This window comes from Clarias gariepinus, chromosome 7 (assembly GCF_024256425.1).
Source record: "Clarias gariepinus isolate MV-2021 ecotype Netherlands chromosome 7, CGAR_prim_01v2, whole genome shotgun sequence".
Taxonomy (NCBI): Eukaryota; Metazoa; Chordata; class Actinopteri; order Siluriformes; family Clariidae; genus Clarias; species Clarias gariepinus.
Window position 1 is genome coordinate 18352501 of NC_071106.1, and position 19335 is coordinate 18371835.

At 40.8% G+C, this 19335-nt stretch overlaps 1 protein-coding gene across 3 annotated transcripts in view; it reads right to left on the reverse strand.

The window, feature by feature from the left end:
• znf423 (zinc finger protein 423) overlaps positions 1 to 19335 on the reverse strand; it is a 155600-nt gene that overhangs the window by 97873 nt on the left and 38392 nt on the right. For all 3 annotated transcript variants that reach the window (XM_053500257.1, XM_053500255.1, XM_053500256.1), the window contains one exon: positions 12783 to 12989. In XM_053500257.1, the coding sequence (XP_053356232.1) occupies positions 12783 to 12989 (207 nt within the window). The remainder of the gene's footprint in view (positions 1 to 12782; positions 12990 to 19335) is intronic.

Below are 19335 nucleotides of genomic sequence, written 5' to 3' on the forward strand. Positions count from 1 at the left end.
ATAGGTAGATAAATATTGATCCCAAAGGAAATTTCTAACATCCAGTAGCAAGGTAAGTAACAAAATATATATTTAGTTATAAATTGCAAATCGTCAATCATGTAGAGTGTACAGTCAAGAAAAAAAAGTAAACATGTTGAAGATGATCCATACTACAACAGAAAAGTAAATAAATGATATATATATATATATATATATATATATATATATATATATATATATAAACATATGTAAAGTATGAGATGGATGAGTTCAAATATAAGCAGCAAGGTTTAGTATTTAGTGAACAGAACGGTGCAAATTGAGACTGGTAACTCAGTTAAACGTTACAGCAATACAGGTAGTCTGGGTGCAAGACTAAAGTAATGAGAGCCAATGCAGTGTATGTGTTCCTTCTTTTAGAAAGACATGTGATAGCTAATTTTATTTCTTTAACAAGAAATGGTTGTGTGTACAACCATTCATCTTGATTATCTAAAAACAATCATCTAAAAATTGATTCATCTAAAAATTAAGAGTTATGTAAATAAAGCATAATTCGACTCTAAGAAATGCTACTTTGTTAATAGAGATAATGATGATGTCACTTGTTGAATCTAAGTATGAATTCTGCACTGAAGGGGTGTTTCCTTGTTGTAGCATTGAAATTATGACCTTTAATCAAAAAGGGCCTAAAACCTTTTTAAAATCTTTGATTGTACCTGTAATTTAATTAACATCCTAAAATGTTTGATTCATTTTTTAATCTCTTCTAGATATTTTCTGCTTTGTTCCATCATAGCAGTTTGACTACTAAGATGGGTAAACTGGAGTTTTTTTTATTTGAGCAGCTCTCAGATACCATCCGTCACTCTAGACAACAGCAAGTAGCAATGTAAATCACCAGGGAAACCCCGATATGATATTATCGGGATACTTAGGTGTCCATTTGATTCATAGTGCAATTCTTTAAGTATCTATAAGTATCCCAATCCAACTTCTTTTTCAGATTTTTCTGTTACAGTTCTAAACTATCTTCACTACAATAATTTGCTCCTGCCACACAGAATGATGTGTTGCCTGCCAATGTGTGAATAGATTAAAGTGCCCCATCTGTAGGATTATAAACGAATGGCAGGATTTTACTGTCTTAAATGCAAACATATATAGATTAAATATTTCATGTTAAAAAAATATATTTCAGAGTCAATCACATGACACATGTATTGGTATATAAGGAATCGGGATATGTAACTGAATTGATTTCCCCCATGTTTAATAGCCAGGGTATATAATTATAGCTATATTAGTTAGATCTACATTACACTTTGAAAAATATGGAAATATGAGACAGATAATTTGGTGAAAAGCTGAATCCTATTAGCTCCTAGCATTGGCCCTTTTACCTAGCTAGCAAGATAAGACCGCCATGTGCATTGCTGTCTTCTTTAAAAGCTGATCAATGTTTTGTACAGTGTAACATATACTGTATATCAGTCTGAATTTATTGTCTCTGATTGCTGAATATGAGTGGTTTTAATGTTCTTGAATTTAATTGGAATTGCATCTGTATAACATGCAGATGCAATTCTGCATGTTACGCAGACATGCATGTCACAATTCTGCATGTCACAAAGAACATGAATGCTTTGCCACTCGTTGCTTCCACACTCTTACTTTTACGGAGTTATTTAGATGATTACCTTTGCTTCTAGTTGTGTCGTAACTGTAATAAGTACCAGCACTTTTACTTTAATGAGCCTTTTATCACTGTGATATGACTGTAGTAGTTAAAGCAGGAGAGCATATTGATAGCTTGGTCTTCCTGATCCCTGCCTACTCCCAGCTCTACCCTCACCCACTTCGTGGCATGCTCAGCCAGCTACAGGGAGCCAGTGAGGGATGAAGAGACACACCAAGGAGTCATGCACATAATGCAGGGGCTTGAGGGAGAGAGAGAGAGAATGGAAGAGAGCAGGAGGTCTGGGCCAAGCTCGACAGGAGGAAAGAAGGGAGTGAAAGAAAAGAAATAGAGGGAGAAAAGGAACCACAGGAGAGAGAGAGAAAGGGAGAGAAGGAAGAGAGGTCAAAAACTAATCTGAAAGTGAGGATCCACCGATTTTACTTTTACTTTTTCAGTTCTATATCTTGTTTATGAATAAAAACATAATTTGTAGACAGTGTATTTCTAAACAAAAAATTATGCACTTTAATCTGCTACACTAATTTCATTATTATAATAATAATATGACATTAGTGCTCCCGATTCCCGCAGAAGAGTGCAGTCACAGTATCTCAGATTCCAGCAGTCAGAAACATTCTTTTCTTTGCTGGACCTACTCAACTCCTCCACAATGTTCATTGTGTTTTTTTTTTATCTAATGTTTCTTTAAACGTTATTAACTATGGTGCGCAAATTATTGCATGCTTCCTGAAAAGAATAAAGCCAATGGTACTGATAAAAGACCCTTGATGTTTGCCACCGCGCGCGTTTCAGTACGTACGTCAGGACCCGCTCTCCTTGGTGCTTGAGAACGAGAGAAGGACACAGAAAGAGAGAGATATAGAAGGGAATCTGCATCGAGGGAAGCTATTAGAGGGGAGCAAGAATCCAAGGGCACATGCTGTTCCTCATTATTGCTGCTTTTCATGAAGGGACTGGTGACAGCTCTATTCTGCAACACAAGGGTCACCGGGGTCACGTCGGGTGTCTAGGTCACATTCTCACATACCAATCAGCACTCACACTAACAGAAGGTCAAACTCACACTTGTAACCGTATTTTGGCTATTTTTATGTGTATCATGTTAGGCCAATTGTTAACACTAAGCACCATTAGTAAGCCTTACTTGGATTACGCAATTTAATAAAAACAAAGTCTTGCCATAATAATGTTCATAATAATGTTCAAAACTTTTAAACAGAAAATGCTTTTTATTATTATTATTATTATTATAATAATTATTATTATTATTTGCCAGGAACTATCAGCTGCAACACTCGTTTCTCTGAGCAGATAATTAAATCGGCTCGTGCTATGACTTTTTGGCCTGAGCTGATGGATTAGATTTGACCAACAGCCTCCACTGCCTCCACTGCCGAGTTTTACATCGTAACTGGTGCTGCCATTGAACTGCTGAGTCACCTGACCTCCTCCGCCCACAGAGCGGACAAAAAGAAAGCGCCCTGGCCAAAAACGAACAAATGGTGGCTTTTTAATAGTGGACAAACACACACCATCTCCCACACACGATTACTTAATGAGACTATTGACTGGAGACATTAACCCTGAGCAGACAATTTCAAAACACCAATTTCTGTAATAAATTAGGCCGCTATCTGAGCCACGGTCTGATACAGAGGTGTGTGAGTGAATTATGGTCGAAGCTTTAATGCGGCAAAGGAATCGGAGACGGAATGATGATACAGAAAAAAAGTTCTCAGTATCTAAATAACGTAGTGATTGTTTTCTGTTTCCTAAATGAAGACATATGGTTGTGTTCAAGCTTGTCCCATGCATTAATTATGCATACAGATATAGACAAGAAAGTAAATTTGTAATTGTTTACTTTTATTATCACAGCATTTATTCGTAGGTGTACAAAGCCGTGTTCGAGGCAATGAATACAAATGAGCAAGGTCGCTTTCTTTCCCATTTTCAAAGACTATGCAAAAAAAAAAATCTGTGCAGATATTCCAACAGATTTCAGTTTTTTCCTGGGCATACACACACAGCCCAAATATTTACTCTCTCTTTTTACGGCTGCAAGCTCAACACAAGAGCACATGTGGTAGAGAGAGAGAGAGAGAGAGATAGAGGGGGGAGGCGGGAATTACATTTTTAATCGGCTGATTTTTCCCTCTGAGCAGGCAAGATGAATACAAGGAGTCTGCCGCCAACACACACACGCTCTCACGTAGACACACTCCTTTCTTGTGTCCTTTGGCAAATTCTTCTATTCCACTCTTGCATGAAGCACAAAAAAAATGAGTGAGAGAGCAGAGGAGAGGAGAGGAGAGGAGAGCAGGGGAGAAAAGTGGAAAGAAGTGAAGAGACATGGAGGGGAGAAAAGAGGAAGAGAAGAGAAGAGAAAACGTCCCCACAGAGTTTTTCTCCCTTCCTGGTGCGAGCGCGGCCCCCGCCGAGTCCCTGTGTAATTTGCAGTGCCTCAGAATTCAGGTATTAATAAAGCCCCCATGGGGAACTGCACACAATATAACCCTACATTTTCAGGCATTATGAAAGGACGCCCCCAGGGGTCTTTGGCTCAAATTTCTGAAATGCAGGCATTGTAAAAAAAAAAAAAAAAAAAAAAAAAGTCACCCCAGGGGAGTCTCTCCGCAATAGAAATCTGCTGAATTCAAAGCATTTTCTCAGTCCTGGTGGGAACCATTACTCCCTCTGGAAGCACTTTTTTTTCCCTCACTTTTTTTTTTTTAACAAAACATGTGTTGCTGACATGTTGACAGATTGCTCAGTGAAGTGTTTAGGTGCATGCACAAGCCGGGTCTCTGCAGAGACAGAGCCCCGCTCCCTGGCAGAGAGACTCTCAATGCTTCCCAAACTGGTGCCATCCATATTTCATAACAGGGGAGCGCAGGCAGGAAACTAGGGCTGGGTGTGAGAGAGAGCTAGAGCGAGAGAGAGAGAGAGAGAGAGCTGGGGGCGGGGGAGGGGGGGCATGAGAGAAGAAGAGAAAGAAAAGAGAGAGGTGAAGAAAAACAAGAAGAGACATAAAGTGAAGAAAAGAGGAGTCACCAGGAGCATGGAGACGGAAAAAAAACGGGGAGAAAAAAAAAAAGAGAGGGAGACCACAACAGAAAGAGACAGTAAGAGAGGGAGTGAGAGAGACGGGAGAGAACTTCATCGTGAAAAATGAACCCTGTGATGAAAAATGACTTCCAGTGTGCTCCGAAACAACCCTCCTCTGTCTCCCCCCTCCCTCCCTATCCCTCTCTTTCTCTCTACCTCCATGCTGTGCTTACCCCCCTTCGCCCAACCTTCCCCTCAATCGCTCTCCCTCTCTCCCTCTCTCTCCTACAGAGGCAGGGCTCTTTGCTCTCCCTGGAAAACCTGAGTTTACAACCAGCTGTGACTGCATTTGTATCTGTGCCAAGGGCTTAGTGGAGGAATCTTCAGGCCACCCTCCGGCTCCAAGAGAGGGAGAGAAAGGCGAGCGATGGGAGTAAAAAGAAAGGAAAAAGAAAGAAAGAGGAAAAGAAAGAAAGAAAGAAAGAAAGAAAGAAAAAGAAATTAGATGTATGCGAGGACCAACACACACAAAGCAGACACTTAGTCTAATTTCTACAAACATATGCACTCCTGCTCTCCCCTCCTAGCCCCCCCACACACACCACCCCTACTGAGAACAGAACACACACACATATCCATCACAGCGCTGCACATATTCACATGATGCATTTCAATGAGTAAATGCAGAACCAAATCGAACACTTCCTAATTAATTCCTTAAAACACAAAAACATGACAATTACAGATCTCTCTCAATCTCTCTCTCTCTCTCACACACACACACACACACACACACATTATAAAGTAGGAAACACTAATGTCTATCTGAGTCCAGGGTTCCTGTTCTCTTTCTCTGTGATGCTGGATCACGTTGCAGCTCTTTCTCCTCCTTCTGTCTCTCTCTCTCTCTCTCTCTAGATGGATGAAGGGAGGAAAAGTGATCTGTGGCTTTAATAAGAGTCGTGGCCTCCCAGGATTCAGCTGCCACTCTGACGACAGGCACGAGCTCTTGGACCAGTGGGGGGTTGTGGGGAGGATTAGAAGTACAGACAGAAGTATGATGTGGAGGCTGAATTCAGTGTACAAAAGAAATATGTGTGTTTGTGTGTGTCTACATGTGTGTATGTGTAAAATAACAATATAATACCGATATCATTTTTTTTTTTTTTTTTTGCTAGCAGTGAGCAAAGTAGTGTCAGCTAGCATTACTGCTACTGTATGAGTAACTGGATACAGATCATTCTACTATTTACTTCACTTTTTTTTTTTTTTTTCTATTTTCTTACAATTCAGTCAGCTGGAGTTCTCCATTCAGTCAGTGCTCCATATATACAGTATCATAATTCAGGTGAATGCCCTTGTTAAGGATCAAACTAGCTAGCAATTTCACATTTTAGTGTAGCAGAATTTTTATGATAAAAGGACATTTTAGCTAGAACATTTTACTGGCCAGGAGGTTTGAGGTTAGCAGAATTTGTTAGCTTTCTGGAAGATTTCAGGTTAGCAGGACTCTTTAACTGAGCAGACATTTAGAAGTTAGTGGAATGAGTTAGCTTATGATATCATTTTAGGAGAATGTTTTAGCTCCTCAGAACGTTTTGGGTTAGGAGGATATTTTACATTAGCAGAATGCTTTAGCTTATTAGATAATTTAGCTTTTCTGAATGTTTTAGCTTTTCAGAATGTTATAGGTTAGCACATCCTTTTAACACATTAGGATGTTTTGGCCAGGTTAGCACAACATCTTAGCTTAGCAGGATGTTTCATCTTATCTGACTTGCAGGATGTGTCAATGTATTTCAAAGCACCTTTGCTGTGACTTTTTTAATTGGTAGAAACATTTACATAAAGTTTTTTTTATCTGTTTAAAACTTGTGAGCAGATGTTTTTGAAAAGTGCAGGAACTTTCTGGAATGTTGCAGGACAATCTAATAATGAACTGTTGTTTATTTTAATCTATAAATCCTATACTCTGCCCTGGTAGCACATTCCCTGGTAGGCACCTGCATCTGGCTCGTACCTGACAAATCTGGCATTGTTAAGATTAGAACGCTTAAACTACCAGTGGGCTACTGTGAATGTGCCTTCAGGTATAGGAATATGATACTCTTGTCATATCACCCTCCCTTTATGTGTGTGTGTGTGTGTGTGTGTGTACTTTTGTGGAAGCACCCTAGGGAAAAGGAACTATGCAGTGACCCAGCCAAGAATACACTCCCCTCTGTTGCTTATAGATACCCAAAGACACACAGCATTTAAACATGAGCGCACATTTGATCACAGGATGTAAAAATGTTTAACAAATATGTGTGAAAGTGTGTGCTATGACAAGTGTGCTTCTGAATGGCGACTCAGCACTAAGAAGAGCTCCAGTTTCTCTCTCTTTATCTGTGTGAGGTGAGAGAAACAGAGAGAGAGAGAGAGAGAGAGAGCACAAGAGAGCTATTCCTGCTGACTGAGCCATCCCTCCACTCTCTCACTCTCTCTTTCTCTCTCCCCCTCCCTCTCTAGAGATCTGGCTGTTCCCTTCAGTCTTGTGAAGGCGGGTTAATTAGCACTCGCCTCCTATTTGTATCTGACAGGCGGAGTGCCCGCCTTCTACCTGACTGACAGCTCTCCCGTTTACACACAACCACCTCTCTCTTTCGCTCTCTCTCTCTCTCTTGCTCTTCTCCTCCTCCTATTTCTTTTGGTACACGCCAGCTCTCCCTCTCTCTCCCTTTCTCTCGCTCACATCCTGTCTTAGTCTCTCAACACTTGTGACCTTTATTTCACATGGATACAAGTGTACACACACACACACACACACCTTTTTTAGGGTGTTAACTGTTGACAACTGTCAAAGAGGGCAAAGTTCAAAGGTTGTCTACTGATCAACAAAAGGACAACAGAGCAGTCTACTGTAGCTATTATGTGGATCCATCCATTGTTCAGGGAGGGTTTAGACATTTAATTAATGGTCAAGGTGATTAGGAACCAAAAATAACGGTTATAGATTATAGTTAGACCTTTAGTTGATAGAACTGTATCAAAATGCCAAAATACATCACAAACAAGCATGAGCAAACACCCAAAACTTATATTGCCGTTTACACTGGTACACTTCTATTTTAACTAGAGTTAATACACTCTGAATCCTTTTGTCTTATGTTTAAACATTACCTGTTGTAACATCTCAAAAATTCTCAATTAATATTTAATATCAGCTTTAAACTCCATAGAAATGAATACAAATTACACTCTTTCTATGTGTATTATTATATTGCTACAAGTAGTATCACAAACACAACCATGCAGATGCAAGGTTATATGGTGCGTCTTGGGTCAATGTTGATATAACCCTTAGTTGGCTTTTATTTTTTACAAATATATTTTTTCCCCCCTTGCCAATTGCTGTATCAGCTGAGAGAGTGAATCATACAATCTAGAAAACAAGTCAATGAACTTTGTTGGGGACATTAGTGAGTGTCTGGTACAACAGAAATTACACCTAGAAAAATGCTGCAGTGGGACAGGGAGGACAAACAAATTTGCTCATGGATTTGCTGTCAATGGAGAAAAATGGAGATAATTAGTGAGCACTGACTCATCATTGCTTTTTCACTCCAATACGGACTTCGAGGTTTTCTTAGTGTTGGACAATCATTGATGGTTTAAGCAATGCTGATACTGTGACTGAGAGGATACCAGAGGCTGTTAAAAGGCAAATGCTAGGGATAAATATTTAAACCGTAGCAAATATTTATGCCACTTTCGGTAGATGTAAATATTAATATTTGTCAACATCATAAGACTATTTAACTGTGTTTGTCAGAACACAATAAACAAAATATTTTGTTCCTATGCGAATAATACTCTAGTGTTGCTGTAGTTAAGTTAAGCCTTTATTTGTCACATATACATTACAGCACAGTAAAGTTCCTTCCTCGCATATCCCAACGTAACTGGGGTCAGAGCGCAGGGTTAGCCATGATACAGCGCCCCTGGAGCAGATAGGGTAAAGGGCCTTGCTCAAGGGCCCAACAGTGGCAACCTGTTGGAGCTGGGGATCGAACCAGCAATCTTCTGATCAGTAACTCCGTGCCTTAGTGCTCTGAGCCACCACTCCTTTAGTAAATACTACAGTTTACTACAGCAAACAGGCAATTACTATAATACATAGTATAGTTTAGTACAGCAGGTAGTCAATTACTAAAGTAAACTACAATTTTTCTTTTTTATTGGTAGGTATACATTAAGTTTCCTTGTGTTCTTTGTGGCAGCATGGTGGCTTAGTAGTTAGCACTTGCACATCCAGGGGTGCAGGTACAAATCTTACCTATTGTATGGTCTGTGTGCAATGAGACAAAGACATGAGTAGTAGTTTGATAAGTGTTTTTTTCTAAACTGGCTGTTGTGTGCATATGCATGTGCCATCCAGAGTGTACTCTGACTTGTGTGTGTGTTAATGCCCTGTGATGGACTAATGTGTCATAAAGAATGTATTCTCGTCTCACACGTGTTCACTAAATCCAAAAAATATGTTGGCACGTGAGAATGAACAAGTCCCATTTAAATCAAAAAGTTTGTTTCGTTTTTTTTTTCATATTTAACTGTAATAGTAGGAAAGCTGTTACAAAATGTAAAAGGAAAAAAAATTGGCAGGCACTTTAGTAGAAACACATGCACAGCACACAAAGTCAGTCTGATTGCTGAGGTGCTAGATGGCTGTAAGCAGAGCTGCTATGGCATAACCTTGGACCTTCTCTCCTCCAAGACCCTGGGGGTTAACAGGGCCTGAGTTCCTGCCCTTGGCTGCATGCAGGGTGGGGGCAGAGGGCAGATGGGGAGAGGGGTCAGCTGCACATGGCCACAGAGGAATAGAGAGATGCTGAGAGGGGGAGATAGGGAAAGAGAAGGAGAGAGTGGGCGGTTAACAGCCGGAGTCCAACCATGGCCGGTCTTGGGGCACTGGAGTGGAGCAGCGAATGTTCTCCATTTGATCTAAGCTTTTTTTCCAAGCACTCCTTGGGGAGCCAGTGCTCCAGATTCCTTCTCCTGTAGAGATTCCCCCCAGACTCGGCCCACACTGCATGCGCGCACACACACACACCCAATCGTTTGCATGTTCAACACCCACCCACGCAACTATATCAAGCAAATATATATATACATTTAAATAAGTATGAAGTGAATTCCTTCAGATGTAATCACACAGATAGCAATGAGGCAAAAAGAATCACATCCGTTACACACTATCAAATTTAACATTCAGTCCGTGCATCTAGTAAATCTCTCTCTCTCTCTCTTTCTTACACACACAGACATAAGAAGAGAGAAAGAAAGGGAGCAGTAACTGAGCACTAGTCAGGGTTAAAGCTCTCAGTGCAGCGGGAGCCCAAATGGTCATAAAAAACTGTCACGCATTAAAGTAGGACTAGCAAAAAAAAAAATCTGACAAAAATGATAGATAGAAAGAAAAAGATATTAAAGAAACAGATCACGTTATCACACACATTATGGGATTTCAAGCTATAATCCTATAGCTCATGTAATATTGTTAGGAATTTTATTTCATTTTGTGGTGTTTGTTTGCTTTTGGAGAATATGACCACACTGACTGCCAAAGGATCACAATAATAATTCTAAAGCAAAAGGGAGTTTATGTTGGTGCTGTGTTATTGGCCAGGCTCACCATGGAGCCAGGGGAGCCAAAAACATGACCCTCCTCATAAAATCTGACAAAAAATGGCCTCCAACCTTATCCGCGCAAACACTCACTCACAAAATGGCGTGTTTGTCCCCTATCTGATGCGGTTGCGGTTCAGTGTGTGGCGCTCCCTTACTAGGCAGCCTCCCTGTGGTATGCAGAGAATGTAAAAGGATTCGCCAGTGAGTGTTTTTTAATTTACCGCTCTTTCAATAATAATAATAATAAAGCCTGAATCGTGTGTGTGTGTGTGTGTGTGTGTGTGTGTGTATGTGCATGTGTATCTGTTTGGGAAGAGGAGAAGGGGGAGAACGATGGAGGCAGAGATGTGATCCCCTAGCCACAGCTCTGGATTATTCCGCAATCTCCAGCACTCCCCCCCCATGGGAAGCTCTGTTTTATCATTTCATTTTGTTTCTCTCCTTCTTTTTCCCCCTCTGCTAAGCAACACGTAGCTCGCTGACGGCTGGGGAGCAGGCGGCGTGTCTCATATTCGGGGCCTTGATTTCATTACGCCACCGCCAGACAGGCAAACGGGGTGGGGAAGAGAGGAGGCCTGTGTCACGCCATATTATTTCCCACCAGAAACACTTTCCCGCTATTGGGCGGCTTCGCCAGGGCCGCTAATGCTCCACACGACTGCTTTCACGTCATGTCCATGACTAAATAGCTTTTCAATCAAAGCCTGATTGAATGTTTTATATAAAAGAAAAAAAAAATCTTTTTTTAAAAAAGTCTTGCTGTTAGCCCATCAAATTGCACGCTTTTCTTTCTCTCTCTCTCTCTCTCTCTCTTTCTATGTGTGTGTCGCTCTCTCTTTTACCCCCACCATGCATGCTTTCTCCTCGTTAAGGAGAGGCCCTTGATTAATCTGTGAGGAAGCAGATGCCCCTGCAGGGCCGCTTTCAGCGTTTCATTAATTACCGCGATTGTAATAACGGGCATTGTGTTTGTGTACAGCGTGTTAGCTTTAAAACACCACTCTCCTGTGGGACACCACTGACTCCAGAGCAGCCAAGAGCAGCCCCTCCACACATGCACATGACACACGACACACACACACACCTCTCCGGTGGAGAAGCCACTGCGAACTATTACACTGACATGTTGACACAAATGGTGGAGAGAGATAAGAGTCAGGCTGGAATAGAAGATGCAGTCTGACTGAGACGGCAGGCTCGAGCGCAGACACACACCGTCTACATTCACTGACTGTAATGGCTTAAGATGAACATGGCAGCCCCTGTAGTGAGAGTGTGTGAGAGAGGCACGCTCTCTGAACAGCTCGTGAAACACATACTCGGTCGGACAGACTGACTGACGACGGGATTGAGCGGTTTTGTGTTGCAGCTTCGAAAATGTAAATCATTTTTCAAATTTAAAAAGGCTTGTTGTCAAACTGAGAACTAAAAAAGCTATAGAAAAACATGTGATTTAATCTGTGCATGGACGGTTTTGAATATTTTTGCTGCCAGGAACCCTTTCCAGGGTATAAAACAACACCCCCTCATACAATCACTGCAAAGGTTTATTTCATAAACGTAATCCAGATACCTATATATTAGGCAAAGATGCAGCAAGACGGTTATTTATTTATTTTCATCCCTGCGACTTCCTGAATCTGAACCAAACACCGTATAAAATGTAGATTTGAGACAACTTTATTATGATGGGTGTTCATGTCAAACCAGGACTTTTGATTGTGTGGGATAAGAGAATACAGTAAGAGCGACCTTTATTTCTCTATATAATCCCCTGTGACACTGTTGCACCCATCCCAAGGTTTCACAAACCTTCAAGATAGAAAGTTTTCTTTAGTGTGCCAGAGCCATGATTTAATCACCTGCTTCATGTCTGAAACACTGGAGCTTCTTTAATGAACCAAACATGTGGAAATGGCTTGCAGTGTGGTCAGGGATGTACGGGAAGTGGTGTTCATGGATGATTGTGTGTACGGTTCCCACAGATGGAAGTTGGCACTAAGATAACCACTGATTTTCAAGGATCAGGCAGTCCACTTACTGACAGTAGTGGGCTCCGAGCCACCTCGGCTGGGACCATCGCTCACACACTTTACTGCGGCCAAGAGTCTCACCACCGAACTGTGAAATCCTCTGTAAATGTCAATCCTTCATTAACAAGAAATTTTAATACAAGTCCTGGTTTGACTTGAACACCCCTCTATATTAATAGCACTTTAAAAAGTAATTGCCTGTATTTGAGTTAAATGTGACTAAAATAAACCCAAATAAAATAATAACCTGTGATAAAAATATGACCCAAATAAAAGAAGGCAGTTTTTGGGTGAAATCAGAAATAGGACCTGACTGTCACAGGAGGCCTGAGGAGATGTGTGTGTACCTGCAGGACAGTGGTTAGTGCGGTGCTCCGTCAGGTCAGCCAGGCACTCGAAGTCCTGTTGGCAGTTATCACAGGTGAAGATGGACTCGTCGTCCAGATCTTCCTCTCCTGCTCGCTCGTCGTGGCTGGTCACGCTTTGCTCGCCGTCTTCTCCACCGGCCCTCTCTTTCCCCTCAGAGTCTCGTTCAGGCACGGCTGCGTCTGCACCTGTACACAAAAACAAATCCACAGCAAAAACACACAAACAAAACTGAGTTAGCACCAACAAATTTATGTGTCTGAATAACTTCAGCATTTTGGTTTGTTTCCCATCGACGACTGGAACCGTGGCAGCGCTGTTGCAGGAATGGAAATAAATCTTTATTTGTAATGTATTTCGAATAAAAAGACGAGCTGACTAAAAATTTGGCATCTTTCATTAACATGGACTACACTGTGCTGAAATTAAAAGTTTTTTTTTTAAAACCCTGTTGCTGTAGCAAATTTAGCAAACCCCACACGGTCACAAAGATATGAATAAATCAGGCTGTTTATGCGTTATAGATTTTAGGAAATTAAATGCGGAATGTCAGTCGAAACATTGCTGTATGCTGTATGTATGTAGCGCACAACACTCTGCCATAGTGTTTAAGATGTGCTAATCAGCTAGCACTTTGTGTGTGTGTGTGTGTGTGTGTGTGTGTGTAAGCTAAACCATGTGCAGAAAGAAAAAAAAAGACAAAACAGGTGTACACTTGCTCACAGCTCTTATATCCACCATGCCACAGTTGCATTACCTCCTTGACTAAAAGTCCTTCCGTCATGCCACACAAGTAGGTATTAGTTTAATTCTGCATTTGTTTGCAACTAGCACTTAACTGGAACATTTTTAGTTAGTATTGATAGAATATCAATCAATATCATGATACCTATGCACAGATTTGATCTGTGGGGCAGTGGTGGCTCGAATGGTTAAGGCTGCAGGTTACTGGGTTATTGATCGGAGAGTTGGGGGTTAAAGCCCCAGCACTGCTGAGTTGCCACTGTTGAGCCCTTGAGCAAGGCCCTTAAGTCTATCTGCTCCAGGTGTGCTGTATCCTGGCTGACCCTGCGCTCTGACCCCTGATTCCTAACTGGTATATGCAAAAAAAAAATTTATTTATTTAATTTAAACAAAATAATTTTTGTTTTTGTTTTTTTTGCATGTGATTTTTTACATTTCACAGTATGCTTTTGTGAGTTTGTGAATAGTTAAGACTGCACCACCTGTAGATTACAGTATAGAGGAACAGCAATATTTTATCACTTAAAAAAATATATTTTTTTTTTATCGATTTTGCAGTTAGTGTGGCGATGCATGCATTGCAACACAAAAGAATTACTATTGTAAATAGTATCACACAAAACCCCATCACACATGGGTAATGCGATGAAATAATATCGATCATGATAGACTGTTTTCTGAGATATCATGCTTGTTGTGAAAACCTTTTAGAATTTTTTTTACAGCAATTACAAAGCATTTTTTGTTTCATTTAATGGTTCAGAGACTTTCTCTTCACAGAATAAAATTTTTATTTTTGTACATATTAAAATATAAAAATTATCTTAATCACTTGTTTTTGGCTACAGCTTACTGGAAATCTGCAGACAAAAACAAATAATAAAAATTCTATTTTAATATGTTAAACAAAAAAACTTGTAATACTGCAGTTCTGATGTCTTCACCATACAATATTTCCGTCATATTGCCCACTCTAGATCATGGCGCACCACGTCAGGTATTGTTGGCATTGTGACTGTTGTGAAGACCGCAGAGCTCTAAGTCTCGACTCAGGCCTGTGCGCCACACACTTGCTCACAGCCCTGATCTCCACCAGCCCAATCCTCCTTCCGCCATTGTGGCTCTATTTTCACACCTTATTATCACATTAAACGCTGCGCTCTGAAAGGACTGCACTGGAGACCGCGAAGAGAGAGAGCAAGCAAAACAAAAAGGAAAAGAATAGAGAAATGTGGAAAAAAAGAGAGAAGAGGAAATGAAAAGGAAGAGACTGAGTGAAAGAGTGAAAGCAGGTGGACCAAAAATAAGCTAAGGAGAAGGAAAGAGAGAGAAAGCACTAAAGAATAACATGAGAAATAAAAAGTGAAGGAACATGAGGGTAGAGGGAAAAGAAGAGCAGAGGGAGGGAGGAATGGAGAAAGGGAGGAGGGCAGCTCAGCGGCTCCCCTGGGCTTAACATCCTGTCTAATCATCCTGGACTTGTGCAATCAGAGGAAAAGCAGGAGGTGGCCATTCCTGCTCTTTGCCACACTGTGATCAGCAGCTCTAATTTGCCCGGGCACTGCTCTACACTACAGCGCTAATCGCTAATGGAGCCTGGAGTTCGGGACCAGACCCAGTGGCTCACGTTGGGCTCCAGCCCAGTTTGGACTGCTTTTTCTGGGGGATGGGGGTGGTGGTGTGAGAGGTGGGGTGGGGGTCTGGAGAGGTGTTATGAGTGGGGAGAGTATTGAGGTGCTCTAGTTTCTCTCCCTCCGTCCATCCGGTGGGGGTGAAGGTAGCGTTTGGATGCACGTGCGCATGTGTGTGTTCGAGGCGGGGGTATGTGGACTGCCATCTGTCCAGTCGTGAGAATGCCGTCTGGACAGGGAGGAGAGAGGCCCCTAACTGACACTACACTGATAGTGGTCCTGAGCTGCTGTTTTAGACACTGCACTACACACACTCACTCACTCTCTCTCTCTCTCTCTCTCACACACACACACACACATACTCGCTTACACACATATACAAAGGTACATTAACTGTACTATTTCATCCATGAGAGGTTCTAATCTTGGTGAAAATAGATAGTAATTCATTCTCACTCCATCCCTCTCCTTGTCCAATCACATAAACACACACACAGGAACACACACACACACACACATTGTTCCCCCAGGTACCCTGATGCCAGAGGTATGGGCACTGCCAACCGAGGCACATGCCAGCACAACCTGCTACCATGGCAACAAGGGAGGAGCCAGATGGGACCTTGCTCTGGCCCTCTTTACCTCTCCTCTTCTCCTCCCTCCATCTTTTTTCATCCGAAATGAGCCTGGCTCGTACGACTTCCACACCGCAGGACAGCAGGCGGGATATAAAAGCTCCTGGCACATCGCTCTGAACCATACACACCTCCAGTAAACGCTACACTTGCTTACGTTCTCTCTATTCACGCTTCTTCTATTCGCCGGTTCACCTCCATTTTTCTGCTTGTCGTCATCCCCCCCCCAGTCTCTCCAGTAAGCATTCCTCCTCTCCGGAGGGGGAGGTGGTCTCATAAGGGGGTCTCCACAACACACTCCATTTAGACTACCATTATAGCTTTCCTCTTTCTCACTCCTTCTCTTTTTCTATCTATCTCTTTCTCTCTCTGCGTGCATGGATTGATATACATGTATCATGCACCCCAGCTGCACACTTCCAAGCTCAAGCCGCGGCCTTGATATGAACACACATACACACATACACACACTATCAGTCTGTGGGAGGGAAGGAAAACTGCTGAAATGTGAATCTTTAGCAAAGACTAGGTCGTGAGCAGGTGAAGGTAAAGTGTCTTGTGTAAAGTTAAACCAGGAAATCACCATGCACTTACACGTTTTATAACACGTACTTGTGGTAAACAGTTGGTTCAACAAGATTTTTCAAAGATGCAGGTTTTTATTACAGGTGACGCTGAAGAGGTAGCTGAAATAGGACAAAATCGAAAGAGAAGACAAATGATTCAGAGCTGTTCAGATAAACAAGACCTCTTTATGTCTGCTGATATATTCCTAGAGCCCACGTGTCTCCCTTTTCTCTCAGATGGAGCATCGCGCTATCTGCTTTCATGCGTGCACACACTTATGTCCAGCAGGGACTGGGAGAGATTTTCATGTTAAACCCAAGCATTATAATCTGCTTTTGCTACAGAAATGTGTATTTTTTTATTTTACTTAAATACATAGAAGATGAGAACTAAAGCTTAGACACAGTTACCAACCTGAAGTGCTGCTTTAAAAAAGGGCTCTATTCAGAGTTGATGGATTGGATTTAAACGTCAAAAGCCAATATTTACATGCGGAAAAGATCTCCATATTTAGGTTTACACGGGTGCTAAAGTTGATTTTCAGGGTGGCCCATTCCGAGAATTAAAACTGCCTGCATGTAGTTCACGCCTTAAACTGAGAGCAATGTGTGTCTGGTTATCACTAATTAGCAATAATTAATCAATTGTTGATTGTTGGGAAATTTTATGTTTGAACAGTACGTTTCTGTACATACAAGTATATACAAATATGACATTTGGGAAGAACTTATTTCAGACTTCTGATGGGCAAACACGTCGATAAATTAGTTTGGCTTGCCTAGACTTTTTTTTTTTAAATACCTATGTAAGTGTGAACTAGGCCTAAGAGAGCTGTTAAAAAAATAGGATTACCATTGTTGAAAACACTGTCGTAGTGTGGCAGGAAATACCTTGAACATTTACCTGTGTACATGTGGCTGAATCCTTAAGGCCAATTTAAGAATCAAGCATAACTTGAGAAATGGAACGCCCCACACTCACAACTCCTAAGGCTTAATTGTATTTTGTCTGCTGCTGTAACACTGGAATTTCTAACCTACAGTAAGTCTAAAGTTGTATGCTATCTTATATTATCTTTTCTTATCTTGTTTACTGCTCATATAATTATTTTAAAGTGTTGTAGGAGATGGATGCATGGTTAGGTTCTCTCTGATTGCTCCTTTCCATCAATATGTCACATGGCAGCAGAGGACAGACAGTCTCACACATGCCACATGCCTGAATTTAGAATAAACACAGAGTCAGGGTGTATGTGGGCAAGAGGAGGAGCACGCTCAGCTTAGCAGATATGTTTCAGTATGCCAAGCTGCCAAGCCCTTGATTGACACAATCATTTATCAAAGCAGGTGTTGAAAGTCTCCCACATCAGCTTGTAAGCTAAATGACCTTGACGTGACACAACGAGGCGCAGAGCGAAAAGAACAATGAAACACACACACACACACACACACACACACACACACACATTCACGCTCATACCTCCACTGTGTCTGTGTCTGAGTGCGTTTTAATCAGTAATTTACAGTGGAGTGTGTGCTGCTGGCCATCCCGAGCGAGAGAGGTGTGTTAATGAGAGAGCGGGGGTCCCATAGGAGCCCCTCTACCCCACCGCAGATCACCTCACGGTTCCCTCAGCCAGCTGGAGCCCCTGGCCCTCTCTCAGCAGTCGGCCATTATCTCTGAGTCACAGCCCGTCCCAGTGCCAGGAGCTTGCACACACACACACACACACACACAACAAACATGCATATTTACCTGCTGTGGTTTAAAACAAATACTAAATGTATTAAATATCAAATATTAGGCATGTTATATTTTTTATACAGTAATATGCCAATGAGATCCATTCTTTAATATGAGAAAGGATATATAAATATTTATCTAGGAGTGCAATGTAACAAACTGCATGTACTTTAGTTAAAGTTATTATTACATGATCCACTGGTTTTAAAAATAAGTAAAAAAATTATAAAACTTAATTTTTCTTCATTTGAGTAAAAATAAATGTATATAACAATGTAAGCTATTTAAAGACAGTATGCGCATTCGAGGCACAATCAACATTTCCTGCTGAAACTCTACACTTTACTAGCCAAATATTTAGTGAGCTCCTCTAAATCTTATGAAGTATATTAACAATTCACAGCTTAACATCTGACCTTCAGAAACATTAGCTAGTTAGCTAGTCGTGCTCATTTAGCTGAGTAAACAAGACTAGCTAGCTAGGAAGGCTAATGTTTATTATATGTACTGAACATAATATATTGCATTGATGTTTTACAGATATTGTTTAAATATAGTATTATAATATGATGTTAGCTACAATAGCTCAGTGTCTCCTACACCTTATAGCTAACACTCATGATAATGTGTACAGGCAGTGTGTATGCAATAACATGAGCTAGCTTAACCTAGCTTACCTTAACAGTGTTAGCCTTCCACCTAATGTTACCTTTATTCATAAACAGATGCTAATTAGGTTAGTGTGCACTTCAGCATCTCCCATGAAAGACAAAATATAAAAAAAGACCAACAGTAAACATGTAAAAAACAAATATTCAAAGTACTTACACAAGCAGACAACTTTTTATTCTAACTTGAGTAATTACTTTTATTCTAATGAGTGAAGTGACCAATCTTGCTTCCATAAAATTTCAAACTATCAGTCATTTTGAAGAGATGTTTTTTTATTTATATATTTTTTCACCGTTATCTTGTTTCGTTTTTAAGTAATAATTAAAAATGCAAATTATTCATATTTCTTTATGACTATTTATACTAAAATTGGTTTAAGCTTCTAAAAGCGTATGACGGGGGTTGCTTAAATAAAAGTATCCCGGTTATTGGTAAAAGCTTAAAAAGAAAAAAACTCTGTGTGTATCCATTTCAAATTTATGTTGCACGTAACAATTTAGCCTTTTAGAATCATACACTTCTCATGTGAAATCTAAATTAGC